The sequence below is a fragment of the Polyodon spathula genome, chromosome 1 (assembly GCF_017654505.1).
Source record: "Polyodon spathula isolate WHYD16114869_AA chromosome 1, ASM1765450v1, whole genome shotgun sequence".
NCBI lineage: Eukaryota > Metazoa > Chordata > Actinopteri > Acipenseriformes > Polyodontidae > Polyodon > Polyodon spathula.
Genome location: NC_054534.1, coordinates 59,320,121 through 59,340,949, shown reverse-complemented (window position 1 = coordinate 59,340,949; position 20,829 = coordinate 59,320,121). Strand labels below are relative to the sequence as shown.

At 36.4% G+C, this 20,829-nt stretch overlaps 1 protein-coding gene across 3 annotated transcripts; it reads left to right on the top strand.

Annotated features, from left to right (window-relative positions):
* The first annotated feature begins 144 nt into the window (after positions 1-144).
* On the top strand, positions 145-20,203 carry LOC121320248 (CCR4-NOT transcription complex subunit 7-like). Of its 3 annotated transcripts, none has more exons than XM_041258502.1 (7): positions 145-250; positions 7,282-7,486; positions 12,181-12,374; positions 15,006-15,167; positions 15,507-15,651; positions 19,167-19,277; positions 19,588-20,203. In XM_041258502.1, the coding sequence occupies exons 2-7, from the start codon at positions 7,370-7,372 to the stop codon at positions 19,717-19,719; spliced, it is 861 nt and encodes a 286-aa protein (XP_041114436.1). In that variant the 5' UTR covers positions 145-250; positions 7,282-7,369; the 3' UTR covers positions 19,720-20,203. The 3 variants fall into 3 exon arrangements, with proteins under 3 accessions (XP_041114436.1, XP_041114451.1, XP_041114443.1); XM_041258509.1 differs by lacking the exon at positions 145-250 and adding an exon at positions 10,161-10,223 and having other exon boundaries at positions 7,398-7,486; XM_041258517.1 differs by lacking the exons at positions 145-250; positions 12,181-12,374 and having other exon boundaries at positions 7,394-7,486.
* The last annotated feature ends 626 nt before the right edge of the window (positions 20,204-20,829 follow it).

Below are 20,829 nucleotides of genomic sequence, written 5' to 3'. Positions count from 1 at the left end.
TTATCACAAACTGTGTAAATTATATTGACAAAATAATTAACAAAATAAAAATATATATTATAAAGAAATCTAGGAGCGCCTTAATTTTTTAGCGGGGTTGAAAGGTCATTACTCATGATTTGATGATGTCATCAGTTTGGGTGGTAGTGCTGTAATGGAAGTTCAGAGGGTGAAGCGGTGTGTTTTCGTTATTTACAAAATACAATTGTTTAAAAGGTTCGATTCCAAGCACCGCTCCTTTCTGAGTAAGGTAATTATTCGTTATTGAAACATTGCGGCTTTTAGTTGAATTGGGTAAAAATTGTACATTACAGTCGTGAATAACTCAGTTACTGCGTTACCAGAACCGAACCTGAGCAAGTGAGAGTGGCTGTGTACTACGTGCGCTGCGGTGAGGCAGGTATAAGACTGGGTAATAACCAAAAAGCATGCGTGTGTATATATATATATATATATATATATATATATATATATATATATATATATATATATATATATATATATAGAGAGAGAGAGAGAGAGAGAGAGAGAGACAGAGAGACAGAGAGAGAGAGACAGAGACAGACAGACAGACAGACAGAGACCAGACTGTTTGTTTGGTGAGTATCTTGAGCCCCAGTTAGGACGAATGCCATTATCATCAGTTACATTTGCTGAATACAACAGGCCGAAGGTTTTCATTTACAGTGCTGTGTTTTAAAGGTTTTCAGTTAAGTTCTGAATGCCTGCTTTAGTTCTAACGATCGCAAATTATCATACCTTAATACTCTACTACAGCAAGCATAGTTGTGCATGCCGCATGTTGACAAGGTGTGTCTAACGCTGGTGTGCAGGTTCGGTTTAGTGCAGAGTTATGATCTGAGGTTTTCCATTGTTTACATGTTTTAATTTGAGTCAGGAGGGGAAACAAAGACACGACTCTTAATTGTGTACTTATTTTATACGTGTTGTATTAAGTGTGTGTGTGTGTGTATGTGTATATATATATATATATATATATATATATATTATATATATATATATATATATATATATATATATATATATATATTTGTGTATATAGGAACGCAGTAATCAAGATAAACGACCAATTCGTGCTTTATGTATTAATTAAAATGTAGGACAGTCCCGTTTTCTGAATAGATTTCCGTATAGAGCAGAATTCAGTCATTAATAAATGTTTTACGTTCAGTCATACATTAACTACGATTATGGAAATACCCTTAATTAATGATGGTTTAATTCATAATTCTAAACAAGTATTAAAAAATAGAAACAAAATCACACCTGTTGCAGTGTTGGATGCAAACTTTCTGTTTAATGAGGGGTTAATGCAGTGGATTGTTGCCCAGTTACCGGTCGCAACAGCTGATGTAGTTTACATCGTGGTGCTGTTGATGAAGAAAGTTAAAACACTATGCAAGTGGATGGTAACTCATTTAGTACAATACCGATGATAACAGAAATGCCTGCACGGCTAATCGTGGAGGTATTTCTGAGTAGCCAAGGACAAACTTGAAAAGACTGACGGGCGAGCGCCACAGTTAGAAATGATGCTTCTGTTATTCAGTATTTGAAACAACATACTGTACTTAGTGATTTGGAGATGTATATTTATTTTTATTAGGAATTGATACCTTAATGTCACAAACCAAGTGTCCATGAAATATATCTAGGGCTTCTGATTTTCATGTTTTTTCTTTTGTATCGCCAAAAAACACAGGAAATGATTGTAAGTGAAACATCGGTAAAAACCGGTGGACAAAAATCTCAGTATACACACTTTACATGTGGAATATGATGCTTAATAAGTGTTATTATCAAAAATAGACATTGACCTATTTTTCTGTGCGCGTCGGGCATAAATTTGCCCCTAACAAATACACTCCAGCTCTTGCCCCCTCTTCGGCATGACAACAGACAGACAGGTAGCCCCTACTGTATTTGATTAACACAAACAGAGATATCGGCTTAATGAAAATGAGCGATTTAAAACAGTAGATATTGCCAAAATGAAGTGTCCTTGTATAGCTACAGTAAAGAAAACAAGAAAACTATTTTCAAGGATTTGTAACAGCAACACAGAGACCCGACATGTTAAAATAACTTAATCTGAATTAAATGAATTCATGTACAGTACCAGTCAAAAGTTTTACACCTGCTTGAAACCATGTTTTTCATGATTATGCTTTTAACTGTGTAAACTTGTCTATAAGCACTTAATATTTCATTATGATACATGTACTTATATAAGCTGATAATCATAAGTTAATTGCATTCAAAAATTTAAAAAACTAATGTGTTACCTAATTAACCTTTTGTCACCAATTGTTAACAGGTGAGGGTCCATCATTACTATAAATATAGGTAGCATAGGCACAAGTTTGTCATTCCTGAATGTAAGGGAGCAGAAAATGGCAAAATACTCTTAGTAAAAGACTTGAAAATTACGTAAAGAAAATACTTTAAAATTACTTTAAGAAATGAAGGTCAATCTTTAAGACAAAGAATAAGTGCAGAATAAGAGGAAGAGACTTGCCTGGGCCTAAAAACACAGAAACTGGACCTTTGACTATTGGAAGTCAGTCTTATGGACTGATGAGTCAAAATTTGAAATATTTGGGTTCAACTGCTGAGTATTTGTAAGACGCAGAGAGGGTGAGTTCTGCATGTGTGGTTCCCACTGTCAAGCATGGAGGAGGCAGTGTCGTGGTCTGGGGTTGCTTTGCTGGTGACAGAGTTGGTGATCTTTACCTAGTCCATGGCAAGCTCAACTAGCATGGCTGTCATAGCATACTTCAGAGGCATGCCATTCCATCAGGATTATGGCTAGTTGGACTGTCCTTCATTCTTCAGCAAGATAATGACCCAAAAACACACCTCAAAGTTGTGCAAGAACTATCTGGTGAAGAAGGAAAGTGAAGGACAGCTCAATCTAATGACCTGGCCTGCCCAGTCTCCAGACCTCAATCCCATCGAACTTGTATGGGACGAACTGGACAGAAGAGTCAAAGCAAAGCTACCCACAAGTGCCCTACATCTCTGGGAATTGCTGCAGAAGAGCTGGGAAGACATGTCGGGTGATTTCCTGCTGAAACTTGTTAACCGAAAGCATCGTGTTTGTGAGGCTGTTAGCCACCCTTTGCCTTAATATTTTGAGGAATCCAAGATTTAGAGACAGTTTTCAATTTTCTTGAACACTGCTTTGATACTCTGTTTTGGTTTGTATATTGTAACGTGTTTTCATTTTCAAGTATTTACAGAAACGAATACGACGTAAAACATTGTCAATTGTGAAAAAAACTTGCAAACTTACCAGCAAGTGTACTCAAACTTTTGATTGGTACTATATAAATATAATGTAGATAATCTTCATGTTTATGTATATTTTACATTATTTAATTTTAGGACAGATGGTAAATACATAAATGTTCAGTCATCAAAATGCTTACTACTGTACTTATTTATGGACAAAGGCACGAGTATAGAGCCCTGTGTTCCAAACACAAGCTGTATCTTTAAACTAAATAGTTGTATAAAGTTTAGTTCTTTAACATTAAGAACTTCAACCAAGCCTACATATTAAATATATGTAACACGTTAATGGTTCCGATCTGGTTAAAGTGCTATAGCGAAACACAAGTAAAGTACTGTCTGTTGCTTGTTTACTTATTTTGCACGTCTTGTGACTAGGATGTTAAAAATCGATGGAGAGCTTGCGGGACCAGTTCTCATAAAAAGGAGCAAAAAATAGAGCGGGCAGGCAGTAAGAAATATACAGTGCCTATAGAAAATCTACACCCCCTTGAACTTTTTTCATATTTTTTTGTGTCAGTGCCTCAGAATTCATGCATTTAAAAAAGGATTTTTTTCCACCTACCTACACACCATACTCCACACTGTTAAGGTGAGTTTTTATTGAGGAAAAAAAAAAAAATTATATACAGTACCGTGAAAAACTTGAGACGAGCATTACATGTTCTTCTTAGTGAGCTATGTTTTCCGTTTGCTACTCTGCCATGAATCCCGTTTTTGCCCAGCGTCTTTCTGATAGTGGAGTCATGAACACTGACCTTAGCTGAGGTGAGAGAGGCCTGCAGATCCCTGGATGTTGTTCTAGGGTTCTTTGCGACTTCCTGGACGATTTTACGCCTTGCTTTTGGAGAGATTTTGGCAGGATGGCCACTCCTGGGAAGATTCACTACTGTGCCAAACTTTCTCCATTTGGACAATATGGCTCTGTGGTTTGGTGGAGCCCCAGAGCTTTAGAAATGGCTTTGTAACCCTTTCCAGATGGATAGGCATCAACAACTTTTTAAATTGTGGCATGATGTGCCTGTAGAACCTGTGTGCTGACAACTTCACTCTGCCAAAGTTAGTCAAATTTATATTTGGCAGGGCTGGCCCAAATCAGGCCTGATTGTTAACCAAAGTATTCAAACAGCTGACCCTAGTTCCCCCTTTAATTGGGTTGCGTTAACTGGGGGGGGGGCAATACATTTTTCACACCTGAAGATTGCATGTTTGATTACCTTGCACACCAAACAAATGATAGAAGCACCAAACTTTGGTGTCATTTTTTTCTCCTGGACTCCCTAAACAACCCACAAAAAGATCTGACCAAATTCAATGTGAAAAATGTGCAAAAATGCAGACAATCAGACAGGGGGCAAATATTTTTTCACGCCACTGTATTAAAAATACAAAACTGAAAAATCATAATTAGATAAGTCTCCACCCCCCTGAGTTAATATTTGGTGGAAGCACCTTTGGTAGCAATTACAGCCGTGAGTCTGTTGGGATAGGTCTCCCAACTTTTCACACCTAGATTTGACAATATTTGACCATTCTTCTTTACAAAACTGTTCAAGCTTTGTCAAGTTCTTTGGGGAGCGCTGATGGACAGCAATCTTTAAGTCATGCCACAAATTTTCGATTGAATTTAGGTCAGGGCTCTGACTGGGCCACTCGAGGACATTTACATTTTTGTTCCTTTGCCACTCCAGTGTAGCTTTGGCTGTGTGATTTGCGTCAATGTCATGCTGAAAGGTGAACTTCTGTCCCAGTTTAAGCTTTCTTGCAGAGGGCAGCAGGTTTTCCTCAAGGACTTCTCTGTACTTTGCTCCATTCATTTTCCTTTCTATCCTGACAAGTGCCCCAGTCCCTGCTTTTTTTCAGTTCTGAATCTAGAGGTACTCGAGAACACTGGCTGTTGACAAGCTATTGCTTAACATGCTGTTGTAGTCAGAAATCAGAGAAAGTAATTCTGCATAATTACCTCTATTTGAGGAATTGGTGTCTCCATTGTACCCTCTGAATGGCAGTTCTTGCTTGCCAAGGTAAAGAGAATCAATCAAGCATTTAAGAATCTCAACTTCATCAGAACATTTTTTTTTGAAAATTGGTTCATAACCAAATTGACTACGATGTCTCTGTTGTCTGGCTTTTTTTTTAATTTAATTTGTAAAAAGCTATTTTAAATATCACTTTGAAGGTCTCGGTATAATTGTCAATAACGGTCTCTATGTAATATTAGCAATAATGTGTGAAATTAATCTATTCTTACACCGTGCAGCCTAGTATATTTGTTCCGCCTCTGCTCACTCATGACTGGACACCTGCATAACAAGGGGCAGATCTTTGAATCTCCCATTGGTTAAACCTACTGAAGACCATCAACTGTTTGTCCTGCCTCCACTCGCTTATGATTGGACTGCCATGGAGAAAGTGCAGTTCTTCGAATATTTAATTCTGTACGATTTATATATATATATATATATATATATATATATATATATATATATATATATATATATATATATATATATATATATATATATATATATATATATATATATATATATATTATAAAAAAATAATAATTTGCGATCAACTCGTTAGTTGATTAATCGGTGCGATTTAATCTGTTAATCGGACCAGCCCTACTTTAAACCCACCCTAACTACTGAGTGGCAGCACATTATCCGTTTCTATTGGAGACTCTGCTTGCGAGGTTTAAAACAAGATTACAATTAGGAAAGGAGACTTGTTTGCAGGATTTAAAGCTATATCACAGCTAGATAGTGAGAATTTAAAACAGAATTGCTAATTGTGGCAAAATGTAAAAAAATATGTAGACACACAAAAACCTCAGAAGAATGTGGCCGTGATCATAAGGATTTTGTTGTGGAAGACAGCAAAGGAAAGAAGGTACAAATTAAGTGTGCAAGTACTGTCGAGTTACTACTGCTGTGACAGAAAAAAACGTCCAAGCATTTTGGAAAGTAACTGAAAAAAACAATAATTTCATACAGTATATAAAAAGTGAAAGCCCCGAAAAAAAGATTTACATACAACTCAAAAATAGCTAAAAATAAGCACCGAAAAATGAAATTAATAAAAATTGAAAAGTGAAGCCCTAAATAGGCTATATCTTAAACATCCCTAGTTTGACAGGTGTTAACTCAACACAGGGCAATAACCCTAACAAAAAAGTAAATGTCATTTGAATTGGCGGTCACAAGCTTAAAAGTTGTTTGTTTGGATGATTCCTTAGTTACTTTTACAAATTACATTATTTCTGTATTATGTACAATTGTTTTGTGGGTTCAAGCTGTGGTGATAACACACCTGTTTTTTTAATGTGTAAGCAAACTAGCTGGTTTTTCAACAATTAAAAAAAAAAAAAGAAATCTCGTAATGCACACAACAATAATATAAGAATGAAAATAGAAATAGTCAACTCTTGTTAATGCGAATTTCAAGGGACCAGCAAAAAGTCTTAAGTAATTCTTATTAGGGGTCTAAAGCCAAATGCATACTGTCAGGTTTTATTGAAGTTACAGTAACTCTCAAATAAAATTTCAATTACAGAACAATGAAAAGTATTATATATTTAAAAGTACTTTGCATTTTGTTGAAAATACGGCTATAAATGAACTTAAAGTACCCCAAAAAAGCCCCCAAAAAGCACTAAAATACAGTACAGAGGCGTTTCCCAAGTTAATACGTTTCCCAATATTCTTTATGCTCATTTAGTTTTATTCACATTTCTTTTCACAGGGAAATTTTGTTTTAAGTGAGTTTGGTTTATAAGTAATTTACAATAAGTGACTGCTAAATCTGTCCGGGACCTTGTAGAAAATTAGTGTAATCTGAATTTGTTTTAATGAGAATTGACTGTACTTTATTTTGTTTAAGTGTTATTTTTGTTGCAGTGCACCTGATCATTTTATTTTACTTTTCACAGTTTGATGCTCATTGTTTCTATTTTAATTTTAGGTCAAAAGGAACAAGACCAACAATTCTATGAGGCTGTCCCTTCCAGCAAGTGTGTTGTGTTTGATGCCTTGCATTTAAATGTGGCACTATGCCAGCAGCTACTGTAGATCGTAACCAAAGAATTTGCGAGGTCTGGGCTTGCAACCTAGAGGAAGAGCTGAAGAGAATCCGCCAGGTTATTCATAAATATAACTATGTTGCAATGGTAAGTTCAGAAGTTGCTTTTGATTACTGTATATTATACAGGATAACCCTTGGAGCATCAGCTTCATTGAATGTGAAGTGTTTTGGGATGCCTTGGCATAAAAGGTGCTATACAAAATACATTTGAATGATCACTATACATATGTAGTATTAATCAAGGGTGATTAATACTAGATATTATTAAAGGCTTGATACTGTACAATGCAGATAACTGTACAATATACATGCTGAGTAAGCCAGCATCATTTGTTTGTCAGGTATTTATATATACATAATGGACCTGTATAAGTTCCTGAATTTAGTAATGTACCATTTGCTAAAATAATTTGACTCCCAGTAGTGAAACCTCCAAAAATGGTAACAATACAAACACTGTACCTTTTAAATATATACTGTACAGTGGAGAGGAGCATTGCACACAATGTAAGGTATGAAGCATCAAATGCCTACTATAGTATGACAAATGTAACAATACAGCAGCTTATCTCAGAAGAGATTGGTTTTGGAGTCATTACAGAATTAAAGTACTGGAGTTGTTGAATGAGAACAAAATGACAATTGGCATATTTTTTTCACTACTTTTCTTTAAAGTTGAGAAACTAAGTGGTAAAACCATTCTCACAAGTGCCTTTATAATATTACTAAGTTTGGTAGACGTTATTTTCACTTTGAGTGAAGCCAACGTATACAGCCAACACACTAAGTTCACTTCCTGTGAATCCCATCTATGTAAGGCTGAGGTAGGTGACTTTATAGTGTGATGGTGGTTAATACATTTTCTTCGCCCGAGTCAAAGTGAAAATAGTCAGGAAAACTAAACACACAGGACTTCATTTCTATATCTTCCTGAGGCTTTTCAAAACGTCTTTTTTTATTATCAGCTTTTCAAGGGTGATTGATTAATACTATATATTGAAAGCTTGGTACTGTACAATGAAGATAATTGATACGTTGTTCGCCAGTATACATTCAGAGTAAGCCAGGACCATTTCATTTTGTCAGGTATTTATATATACGTAATGGACCTGTATAAGTTCCTGAATTTAGTAAAGCAGCATTTGCTGTGTTTTTTTTTTTTTTTTTTTTACTCCCAATAGTGAAACCTCCAAAAATGGTTACTATACAAACCCTGTACCTTTTAAAATATATACTGTACAGTTCAAGATGGAGAGGAGCATTGCAGACACTGTGGATTTAAAAAAAAAAAAAGTTTGGATAGTTGGCTTAAGTGTACTGGTACAGTATTATTGCACTTCAGAAAAGCTCTCCTTTCCTAGAGGCATTTGACTAAACGTTACCCAGGCCAAATATGTATTTATGTAGACTAAATAACATATCAAGGCCAACATTTCTTTGGTTTTGGCAATTTACATCAGGCTAAATAATGTTATTGACCTGTTACTACCCAAACTAATGTATATTCTGGTTTGTTTAGTTCTAAAATATGTCCCCGTAAAACAGTACACAGCCTGTTTTGAGGGTTACCTTTAAATCGGTCCCCAGATTTTATTGGGAAATTAGTAATACTAGTTCTGTAGCAGTGTTTAGGGAATCGTTCAGGACACATCTTTGTTTTTCTTAGGACCATGACATTCTCAAAAGGCATGCAAATAACCCGGATGGCCAGTGTAGAATTAGAATTAAATATATTTATTAAATGACTTGGGATGGGGGGTATTTTAGATTTACAGGCTTGTTGTTTTGTGTAAAAATGGCTTCAAAATTAATCTGTAGAGGCTGAAACCAAAGGTTTTCCTCTTGTGCTTGTTTTTTGAAGTATTCTCTGCATTGCAGTTGTCTCCTAATGACAAACCAAGAAAATTACAATATCACTAATTATGCCAAAAGTATTGTGGGACTCTGGCAAAACAAATTTACCATGCAGTGTTACACAAAAATGTATTTTATAGGAATAAAATCAAATGAGGTTAGAGCGTTTGTTGGCCATTTTAACCCCAATTGAATATTACGTGCACATTTACAGTTAACATCTAATGTATTTGTTATCCAGTTTACCCTAAGTAATGGGATTCAGTAGTGTTGACTGGCAACACTGGAATCACAACAGAAATATACAGTGTAGGTTTTGAAAGAAACATAGCTTCAATTGAAAATACATTTGCAAAAGTAAACTTAAAAAAAAAAAAGAGAAGACATTAAATGTGATACCTGTCTTGACAGTCAGAAAATAATCTATATGGGGTGACGGGTCTATTCAATAATTCTCTCGTGGAGTGGCCAAATATGCATTGTATATACCTGTAAAAGCACCAACACAAAAACAGATGACCTCTTAACACTGAAGAAGGCATTCACCAAAATATGTCTACGTCACTAAGGGCACTATTTTTAAGCAAATGTAAAAGAAAAAGTACATTTACAAAGGTGAAATAAAAAAAAACAAAACAACATAGTATAAAATTAGGAAGAGACTACTAACAAATATTAAACTGCACCTTTCTGCAACTATGTTGTATCTGATAGTTTGCTACACTTGCAGTTGTTTCAGTAGTCTCATAACTTCCGTTTGTTTTTGCGCTTGATTCAAAATAGGGCCCTGAATTTCTTGTACAGTAGTTAAATCTCAGAATACCAGTAGTATCCCAAGCAATCACTTAAAAAAAATAAACAAAGAAGAATAAACAAGATACATTTTTTTTTTTTTTTATGAACAGAACATACCTGACTACATCTGCAGGAAGGCTGTACAGTAGCTGTTCCTGTAGCAGCCTGCACAGGTAATTAATTTTCTTAATCTAGCATACTGTCTGAAGCACTGTTCATCAATAAGACCCTCAGGCTTGTTCCTGTAAACTTGCATTTCTTCTCCATCTTCTTTTCTGATGAATTCTCTAATAAATTAAACTTAAAAACCCAATTAAAAACAAATAATAAAAAAAAAAATAGTAGTGTCTATTCAGTGGTTTTATGTTTTTATTATTGGTGGTGGCCTGCAATAGTGTAAAAATAGTGTCAGTCAAATGCAGTTTTAAATTGACAAAATAAACAATGACTGCAGAAGCAAATAACAAGTTATCATAAAAAAGCACACATTTCAATAATGCTTAACAGTACCCTTTGCCTTGTATTTCTCCTGTTTGTAAATGTGTACAGTTGTGTCAAAGCAATGACCCTGGCATCAAAGGTTGTTTTTTTTTTCTTCCCCCTCAGGACTGGCTTGATAAACTTAACAATGTTCATATTGTAGGTGGTTATTTCCTATAGCATTCCACTTGAAACTTGGCAAGGCAAGCTTATTTTAGCATTGAATAAATAACTGAAAAAGCATATTTTAGAAATTGACAAGCTGTTTTTCCCAAAGACCAATTGTTTCAGATATAATGGAACAGAAGGACTGGAGGCAAATATCACCCCACTATTTACTTTAAAAGGCATATTGTTAACTAGTAGTTACATTTTATCTGATTTAGTATATGGCACTAGCAGTTGATAGGCCCCAACAAAGAGTATCTTGTGAATTTCACCTTTTCAAGTTACAGTTGTAATCCGTCTCTGATTCACTTCATTTCTGTATTTATCTTTTTCTCACTTTGAGTGAAACAAACAATAGGCTTTTTTTTCATCACCATATAGAAATAAGTACTGGGCTAGGCATTTTCTCCACTGCGAAGTGTCATTAGTTTCTAACCTTGACATAATAAAATGTTATTTTTAGAGCCCACAGATACACCAAGGTTGTTATGTTCAAGTTTTTGTATTAGTTAGTAAAAAGTGGAGCAAAAGTTAGTTCCATTGTCTTCAAATATGGGGTACAGTTGTCTTCTATGATAAATCTGGCCACCTGATTATTGGTATTTTCCAGGCTGGCATAAGCACAATTTTTTCAGAAAGGATCAATGAGCTGGAGAGCCCGTTTTAAGGGGCATACAATGACAAAATCAGTACATTTTAGGTGTAAAAGGTAAATACAAATTGGGTGTAGTAGCATAAACGGCAGACGTATTTGATTTCGGGGGTTTGTAAGTAGTTTGAAAATATTTTAGATCCATTTTATGATTGTAATTGGATTCCCCCCCCCCATAATTTTGAAGTGAAAATTATTGGAGAATATCACCCATTATACTATTGTGTGTGTGTGTGTTTTTTTTTTTAATTATTTCTAGTGCACTAGTTATCTAGTTGTGAGTTTAACAATGTCAGTATCTGGACATACAGGAAAGGAGATACCTGTCTATCTATCTGTACATAAAGTATGTACTGTTTATTACGCTTACATTTGTACATGTATCTGGATAACCCCTAATTATGTTAAATTATTATACAAGTTATTCAGAGTGTCTGAATCAAGGCGTATATGTGTAAACATGGTTGATGTTCTGTATGTCATGGTAATCTAACTTTTCATGATACTGATGGATCCAATTTCTACTTACAGCTGTGTCAGGGGGAACTACTGTATGTTAGTGACAGTCTAAAGCAAAAAACAGATGGGGACAGCTTGAAAAGTGCTCTGTCCACTTCTGGTAGCCCAAGTGCTTGCTGTTAATGTAGGAGCAAGCACTGACAGCTTGTGAAAAATATTCTCCCCTCCTCATTGAGCAGGGATTGCTGCAGAGCACAGCAAATGTTTAGGTTGGTGAAAACCATGTGAGAGAACAGTCTGTAGTAAAAATGCTTTACTCTTAATTTGTAATTTTGACACATATTTAAATATATTTATACATTTCTTTGTAGGACACAGAGTTTCCAGGTGTAGTAGCAAGGCCAATCGGAGAATTCAGAAGCAATGCTGACTACCAGTACCAATTGCTGCGGTGTAATGTAGATTTGTTAAAGATAATCCAACTAGGCCTGACTTTCATGAACGAACAGGGTGAATATCCTCCTGGCACTTCAACATGGCAGTTAAATTTTAAATTTAACCTCACGTAAGCACCAAACTTTCTTTCTGTTTTTCAGCTTGTGCATGGTAGCTTGGGGTTTTAATACCATTGAGCCAGGGGTGGGTAGAGTTTGTAAAGTAATGTAATGAGGTGTGTAGATTGCTTAGCTATGTGTACTGGAATGTTATCTATTCTGTGTGTCATATATACAGTACCAGTCAAGTGTTTGAGTACACCTGCTTGAAACCAGGCTTTTCATGATTATCTATGCTTTTAACTGTATAAACTTGTCTATAAACACTTAATATTTTATTTTATGATACGTGTACTTATATAAGCTGATAATCATAAGTGATTTGCATTCAAAAATTTAATTTTTAAATGAAAGTGTCAATCTTGTCCATTTCAATGAAATGGTCACCCAAAGCAAAGGGATTTCAGTCTGAAGCCCAAGTCAGGTAAAAGTCTGAAATGTGTATAACACGGTGTTAGAACACTGGCCTAAGTATAATAGTGTCCTGGTTAGATGCTCTCTGAGTTAACTAGCATGTTACCTAATTAACCTTTTGTCACCAATTATTGTTAACAGGTGAGGGTCCATGATTACTATAAATATAGTGCGCATAGGCACAAGTTTGTCATTCCTGAATGTAATGGAGCAGAAAATGGCAAAATACGCTCAGTTAAGCAAAGAAAAAAGACAGTCTGTAATTCTTTTAAGAAATGAAGGTCAATCTTTAAGACAAATAGCAAGAACTTTGCAAGTGTCTGTAACTGCTGTGGCCAAGACCATCAAACGATTTGAAGAAACTGGCACTCATGAGGACCGAACAAGGTCAGGCAGGCCAACGGTGACCTAAGAATCAGAGAACAAGTTCATTTGAGTCACAAATTTGCGAAACCGGCGATTAACTGCCCCTGAAGTACAAGCTCAGCTAAATGCTACTCGAAGTACAGATGTTTCAACATAAACTGTTCAGAGGGGATTGCGTGAAACTGGCCTAACTGGAAGAATTGCTGCAAAGAAACCATTGTTAAGAGTGCAGAATAAGAGGAAGAGACTTGTCTGGGCCAAAAAACGTAGAAACTGGACGTTTGAGGATTGGAAGTTGGTCTTATGGACCGATGAGTCAAAATTTGAAATATTTGGGTTCAACCTCCAAGTATGTGTAAGATGCAGAGAGGGTGAGTGCGTGAGTCCTGCATGTGTGGTTCTCACTGTCAAGCATGGAGGAGGCAGTGTCATGGTCTGGGGTTGCTTTGCTGGTGACAGAGTTGGTGATCTTTACCAAGTCCGTGGCAAGCTCAACCAGTATGGCTATCATAGCATACTTCAGAGGTATGCCATTCCAAATTAGGATTACAGTTAGTTGGGCAGTCCTTCATTCGTCAGCAAGATAATGACCCGAAACACACCACAAAGTTGTGCAAGAACTATCTGGCGAAGAAGGAAAGTGAAGGACAGCTCAATCTAATGACCTGGCCTGCCCAGTCTCCAGACCTCAATCCCATAAAACTTGTATGGGACGAACTGGACAGAAGAGTCAAAGCAAAGCTGCCCACAAGTGCCCTACATCTCTGGGAATTGCTGCAGAAGAGCTGGGAAGACATGTCGGGTGATTTCCTGCTGAAACTTGTTAACTGAATGCCTCTTGTTTATGGGGCTGTTATTAAGGCAAAGGGTGGCTATTTTGAGGGATCTAAGATTTAGAGACAATTTTCAATTTTCTTGAACATTGCTTTGATACTCTTTATGTTTTGTATATTGTAACATGTGTTTTTCATTTTCAAGTATTTACAGAAACATATACGACGTAAAACATTATCAATTATGGAAAAAAACCTAGTTTCCAGCAAGTGTACTCAAACTTTTGACTGGTTTTATATATATATATATATATATATATATATATAAAAAAAAAAACAATTTTTAAATCCTGCCTTTTTTGAGATGGGGGATATGGAGGATGAATCCTGGTTTTGTCCCACTGTAGAAAGGTCATTACAGGTCAGGTGTTACAGTAGTCCATTGACTCACCTCTTGTATATGCTTGGAGGAGAATGTGTTCTATACATACCAAGTCTTGTGTGCATAACAGATTGCAAGACTCTGCGTATTGATACATTTAACCAATTTTACTTGTCACATTTACCAATATTTCTAGATAGTGAATCTGTTAATGTAAAACTGTTAAATAATTGTATTATTTTTGTTTATTTTTTTCACTTGTAAACAGTGGGTCAAAATCAGGATCCTAGGCACCTGTCCTTCCATTTTATTATAGGGATAGTTAGACCAAGGCAGAGCTTGGCAACTGATCCTGTAGCTCCTGGGTCTTCAGTCCCAGTCCAGAGAGCCCCAGTCCTGCAGGTTTTATGTATTGGTGGCTAATGATCTGGAGCACACATTTTTCTGGACCAATAATTTATTGAAATAAGTGACCCTGTAGCGCTCCAGGACCAGGGTTCGGGAACCCTGCTGTAGATGATTTTTGTTCAGGTTTAATTACCCAGTCACTCTTGAGAGACCAGGAGGATTAGATGCTCTGCTCTGTTTAAAAATAAATGTTAGATGAAATTTTCTCCTTGCATATTAAACTGATTACTGTAATTTGACACACACTGGGTTTTCTGAGATCATGTCTGGCTAAAACGATTAACTTTTCTTGTGTTTAGGGAGGACATGTATGCACAGGACTCCATAGAACTGCTAACAACATCTGGCATCCAGTTTAAAAAACACGAGGAAGAGGGGATTGAAACATTCTACTTTGCAGAACTGCTTATGACCTCTGGTGTGGTACTGTGTGAAGGGGTCAAATGGCTGTCTTTCCATAGGTAGGTTTATTCCCTCATGTTACTACTGCTTACACACTGTTTTGAGGCGAGAGCAAAAGCAATGGGAAACCTACAGGCAACTGGCAGTTCTTGATGTTTCATGAACCACTGCAGTAATATCATACTTTCTTTCTGGTTCATGTTTCTCACCCCTTTTGACAAGCTAAATACCCCTCAAAAAAAAAACTGTAGGGATAAAAAATAGTTGGCTGTCCATCTGACTTCACATAGCAGTCACACTTGCATTTTTACTTGTGTCTACAGAATGGCTTATCTAATTGTGGTAACACTTAGTAAGAGTTATGCATTATTTAATGGCTTATTTGTATGTAATTGCAGTGGCTATGACTTTGGATACCTAATCAAAATCCTAACAAATTCAAACTTGCCAGAAGAAGAATTGGATTTTTTCGAGATCCTCCGTTTGTTCTTTCCTGTCATATATGACGTGAAGTACCTGATGAAGAGCTGCAAAAACCTCAAGGTGTGTGGCATTCACTTTGATCATTGTTATGTTTTTTGTTTTGTGAAATGTACCACCTTGAAGAATTTAGCTTGAGACGTTTTTCAAAACTGTGCTGTACTTGCAGGAATTGAAATTCTAATGAAAATAAATGCAAGAGATTCCACTTATCATATAATGCCAATTATAAAGACCACAATATGAAGAAGTGAAATAAATAGGCTTTCTTCTATTCAATTTATTTGTGAAACTGATGATTTAATATAGATGTTTATTTTAGAAAATGTACAGTTTTTTCTATTTTCAGTTCAAGCAGAGAATGGGAGAAATCTACTTTTATGCTTTAAAAAAAAGTGAAACCTCTTTATTGTATTCAACATGCAACAAAATCATGGTTACCAACATTCTAATTGAAATAACATTTGGTCACAGTGGAGCTATACCTGTAAAGAAAGGTCCTACAAATAAACCGTAGAAAACGCAGCAAATCAATCTATTTTATATAGTGCCTTTCATAGTGGAACACCATCACAAAGCGCTTTACAAGATGCAATAAATACAAGAAAATCCATAATACTTAAAATAGAAAAATGCATAATACATGGAATAGTCAACTAAATACAGTGGAAAGTGCATAATACATGAAATAGTACAATACAATGGAAAGTGCAGAATATATGAAATAGTACAATAAATACAGTGGAAAGTGCAGAATACATGACAGTAACAATATGTGAAATAGCAGAAGCTAATAACAGATCTCAGGCTTAAGGAGCATGGAAAGCAAGAGAGAACAGGTAGGTTTTGAGAGTTGTTTTAAAGTGAGTTATGGTCCAGAGACCACAAACCAGAGCTGGGAGAGAGTTCCAGAGAGTTGGAGCCATGAAGCTAAATGAGCGTTGTCCAAGTGCGATGCGCTTTTCCTTGGGGATAACAAGTAAGCCAGAGTCAGAGGACCTGAGCTTGCGGGCAGGGACATAGCGAGTCAGCAGGTTGAGGAGGTACTCGGGACCTGTGTGATGAAGGGCATTGTAGGTGAGCAGGAGAGTTTTGAACATAATCCTGAACTTTACAGATAGCCAATGCAGCTGAGCAAGACTGGGGGTGATGTGATCATGTTTTCTACATCTGGTAAGGATCCTGGCAGCAGCATTCTGAACTAGCTGCAGTCAGTTTATGGTGCATGGGGAGACCACCATATAGAGAGTTGCTGTAGTCGAGTCAAGAGGAGACGAACGCATGACAAAGTATCTACACATCCGGGAGGGAAAGGTAGGGATGGACTTTGGAGATGTTTCTGAGGTGGTAGAAGGAAGATTTGACCATGGTGGAGATGTGGGCATCAAAGGAGAGGTTGCGGTCAAGAAGTAAATCAAGGCTTTGTACTGTGGGGGAAGGCAGCAGCCGATAGTTTCTGAGGTTCAGGGCAGCTACGTTGAGATTCTTAAGTTGAGTTTTAGAACCTACTAGAAGGAGTTCAGATTGTTAGTGTTCAGTTGAAGAAAATTGGCAGACATCCAGGCCTCGATGTCTTGAACGCAGGCAGAGAGCCGGGCCATGGCAGAGGGGCTACCAGGGTCGAGCTTTAAGTAGAGCTGGGTGTCGTCAGCATAGGAGTGAAACATGAGATTGTGTTGGCGGATGAGGTGGCCCAAGGCAAGCATGTAGATATTGAAGAGAAGGGGCCCCAAGAACAATCTTGGGGGACACCACAAGTGACTGGGTTTGCAACACCACTGCGTCCAGCATAAAAAACAGACTGCATGCGTCCGGGTAGGTAAGAGGACATCCAGGAGAGACAGGATCTAGAGATTCCAGCATACTTCTGAAGGCGGTCAAGAAGAATGCCATGATCTATGGTGTCAAAAGCAGCTGTTAGGTCAAGAAGGACAAGCACAGAGGGAGCACTAGCATCAGCATTGAGCAGGAGATCATTCACAATCCGGAGCATATAGAAGTGTATTACATAAATGTATAGCATAAATATACCAAAAAAAATTGTACGCACAGAACAAACATTAGACAGCTAAAGAGAACTAACTTGCACTTATTATTTGGAGACTGAGCTCCTCCCCTCTCCTGCTTCAGCACAGGTGGACTCGGTCACTGGGTCGGGGTTTTCAGGGTATTGTGCACAGTACTCTGGGTTTTCCTCTTGCGCCCCATTTTCAAATCAAACTAGTAACTGTCACTGTATACCTATAGCAAAAGCTTACCTACACCTTAACACTATAACCGCCGCGGTTATACCCATACCTATGACGATTACATTTTAAATAACGTCAATATTAATATGAAAGACAAACTATTGGATACAACTCAAAAGTTTTATTCAAGCATATCGTATCAAACATCTGCACAGCCGAAACACTGTATTTAAATGAACAATTAAACATAGAAGGGTTTATTTTCTACCTTCCCACAATATAAAGCACTATTTCAAAAAATGAAAAACTATAATAAAATAAACATTTCAAAAGAAACTAGTACTAAACAGGTCTATGTACATAAACTGTAAAAACAAAAGTCGTTTTTAATTTTATAACTAAAGTAACATGTTTTCTCTTGCGTGTGTCACTCGGTGCAGCGCAGAATCAAGGTTAAGCTGCTGCAGCCTGCTGCTTTGCAGTTTTCTGATATGTTTCCGCCGAAGCGCTGTGGCTAGCTTCAAGATGAAATCTCTCCTGATATTTTCCCCCGTGCATTCCTTGTACAAAACAAAAAAATGGATGTCTGCCAGGTCCAGTAGAGATAACAGGCTTGTGTATAAAAATAAAATAGAATATTGTAGGTAATAGTAAAAAAAAAAAAAAAAACATGTATTGTAAAAGACAGTCAAAATGACTGTTCTGGTAGTTCTAGGTAGAGGGGATTATAACTTTTTTTAATTTTTATTTTTGCGATCCTGTTTTTCAATTGCCATTAGGGTATTTAATTAACACATGTATTTAGCAAAAGTAAAGAATGGACAACCGCATATCTTTCACACATGCAGAGTAATTTTAAATTTGAAAAGTGAAAGCCGTCAAAATGACTGCCATGGCAGTTCAGTGTTAACCTGTTAATTTCAAAATAGGCACTTGGCATGACAGGTACTGTACTGTAGCTGGCAAATGAAAGTGCACAGTTAGAGCAATGAGAGCATTCTAGCACTGCTTCAGTCAACAGGATGAATTGACTGACCGTGAAACTACAGTAGCCTATTAAGGGACCACTGCGATGACTGACGGCGACCCCTAGCCGTTCAGAGCAGAATGGAGACAGGACAGACAGCAAGTATAATAATTACACAAGCTAGAGATAATTTCTAAATGATTATTTTTGGTAAGAAAATAAGATAGCAAGTAGTTTTCCCAACGTTTATCCTATATAAATTTATTTCAGTCGAACTCTAATATTTTGTAGGAATTCAATGTTTAACGAGCTTTACCAATTTAAAATTGAAAAGGAGTAAGCCTAGATATAACCAATACAATGTGTATATTTGGCCTTATACCACATCTTGTGATGAAGTGTTGCTCTGTTGTATTTGATAGGGTGGCTTGCAAGAAGTAGCTGAACAGCTAGAATTGGAGAGAATAGGGCCACAGCACCAGGCTGGCTCAGACTCTCTACTGACAGGCATGGCCTTCTTTAAAATGAGAGAGGTATGTGAAACATTCTCAGTTCTTCAGTCAGGTACTTGGAACTTTTTAAAGACATTTTGAATAAGCAACTATCACAAATTAAAAATAATCAGCAGTATTAATTATGATCAAACATTACACATGCTGCGATTTAACCTTTCTTTTATAACACCAGATGGCACATGGAAGCATGAACATATTCTCTGCTTAATTTGGTGGTTTTCAGTTAAGCTATTTTACTGTCCAGAAAAAATCAAGTACTTTTTGTACATAGACTTCTGCTACAGAAAAGTTGCTAACCCTTTTTTTTTTTTTTAATTTTCTCTCCAAGATGTTCTTTGAGGATCACATTGATGATGCTAAATATTGTGGTCACTTGTATGGCCTTGGTACTGGTTCACCCTATGTTCAAAATGGCACAGGCAATGCCTATGAAGAAGAAGCCAACAAACCACAATCATGACATGAAGCAGCTGAAATTTGGGCCTGTTTTTTTTTTTTTTTTTTTAAATCTCTGCCTGAGAGACTATAAGGCCTTTTTGTTTTTTCCATCACTTGTTTCTTTCCCTTGTCTTTGTTGCAGATTCTAACTTTAGTACTGGAAGCAATTTAGAGTAAAATTTTACTGAGTTTTAAAAAAACAAACAAAAAGAAACTGATGGAGACAAGGCAAAGTTTACTCCAGTAATTTCATATATATCTTCTGTGTAAGCAAATGGATTGGCTGATATTCATGTGTATTGCTTTAGTGGGATTTTTAGTAATTCAGAAATTTGGACCATTTTGCACTTGAGATCGATCCAGAGTCTGTTTTATCAAGTTTTGGCTGTTTCTTGTTCTTATAAGATTCAGTAACAGTTGTGCACCATTTTTGCTTGTTGCCTTTTCCACCATATTCACAATACTTTATTTCTTTATGTATTTTCTTTTGGGGGGGGGGGGGGGGGGGGGGGGGGGGGGGGGGACTACTACTAAAGCTTTTAGATAACCTTATCTTACACAGTTCAGCCTTAAACAAAGTAAATACGCTACTTCGTCTCATGCTGTTTTTGTACACTGCACTGTCACATTAAGGTGTTGATTGTAAACGCTTAACACTCCTAAAATACCCAGTCACTTAAACAGGTGTTGTAGTCACTCCAGGTAATACCATGACATGAGTGGTTGATTTTTGATGCCCTGTCCCTTCCCCTGCACGCTAACACATTATTTAATAGCTTAATGGTTTACCCCAGATTTTACCATTTGTATTGGTTTTGCACAGATTTTACCAGTTAAATTTGCTACTGTAAAAACACTGTTGCACAAGGAGATTTCAAAATTCATATAAAAATCAGTTGTCTTCTAAATTTGGTAGTGTTTTACTAAAAAAAAAAAAAAAAAAAAAAAAGTTTTATTAATTTAGAAAACAGTACTTCTTATTAGATCTTAACCAACTCGAGCATGACCTTGCCTGGGGATTTGTTATTGTTATTATTATTAATTTATTTTTGTAATAATGGTTTATTGCAATTTATTTTTTATTATTATTATTTTTACATATTTTTTGTATTGCTATGCAGTGTGTTTATTT

Coding starts and splice junctions, on each gene's coding strand:
- LOC121320248 (XM_041258502.1), top strand. CDS start 7,370: ATGCCAGCAGCTACTGTAGATCGTAACCAAAGAATTTGCGAGGTCTGG. Junction 15,168..15,506: donor AAATGGCTGTCTTTCCATAG/GTAGGTTTATTC, acceptor ATGTAATTGCAG/TGGCTATGACTTTGGATACC. Junction 15,652..19,166: donor AGAGCTGCAAAAACCTCAAG/GTGTGTGGCATT, acceptor TGTATTTGATAG/GGTGGCTTGCAAGAAGTAGC.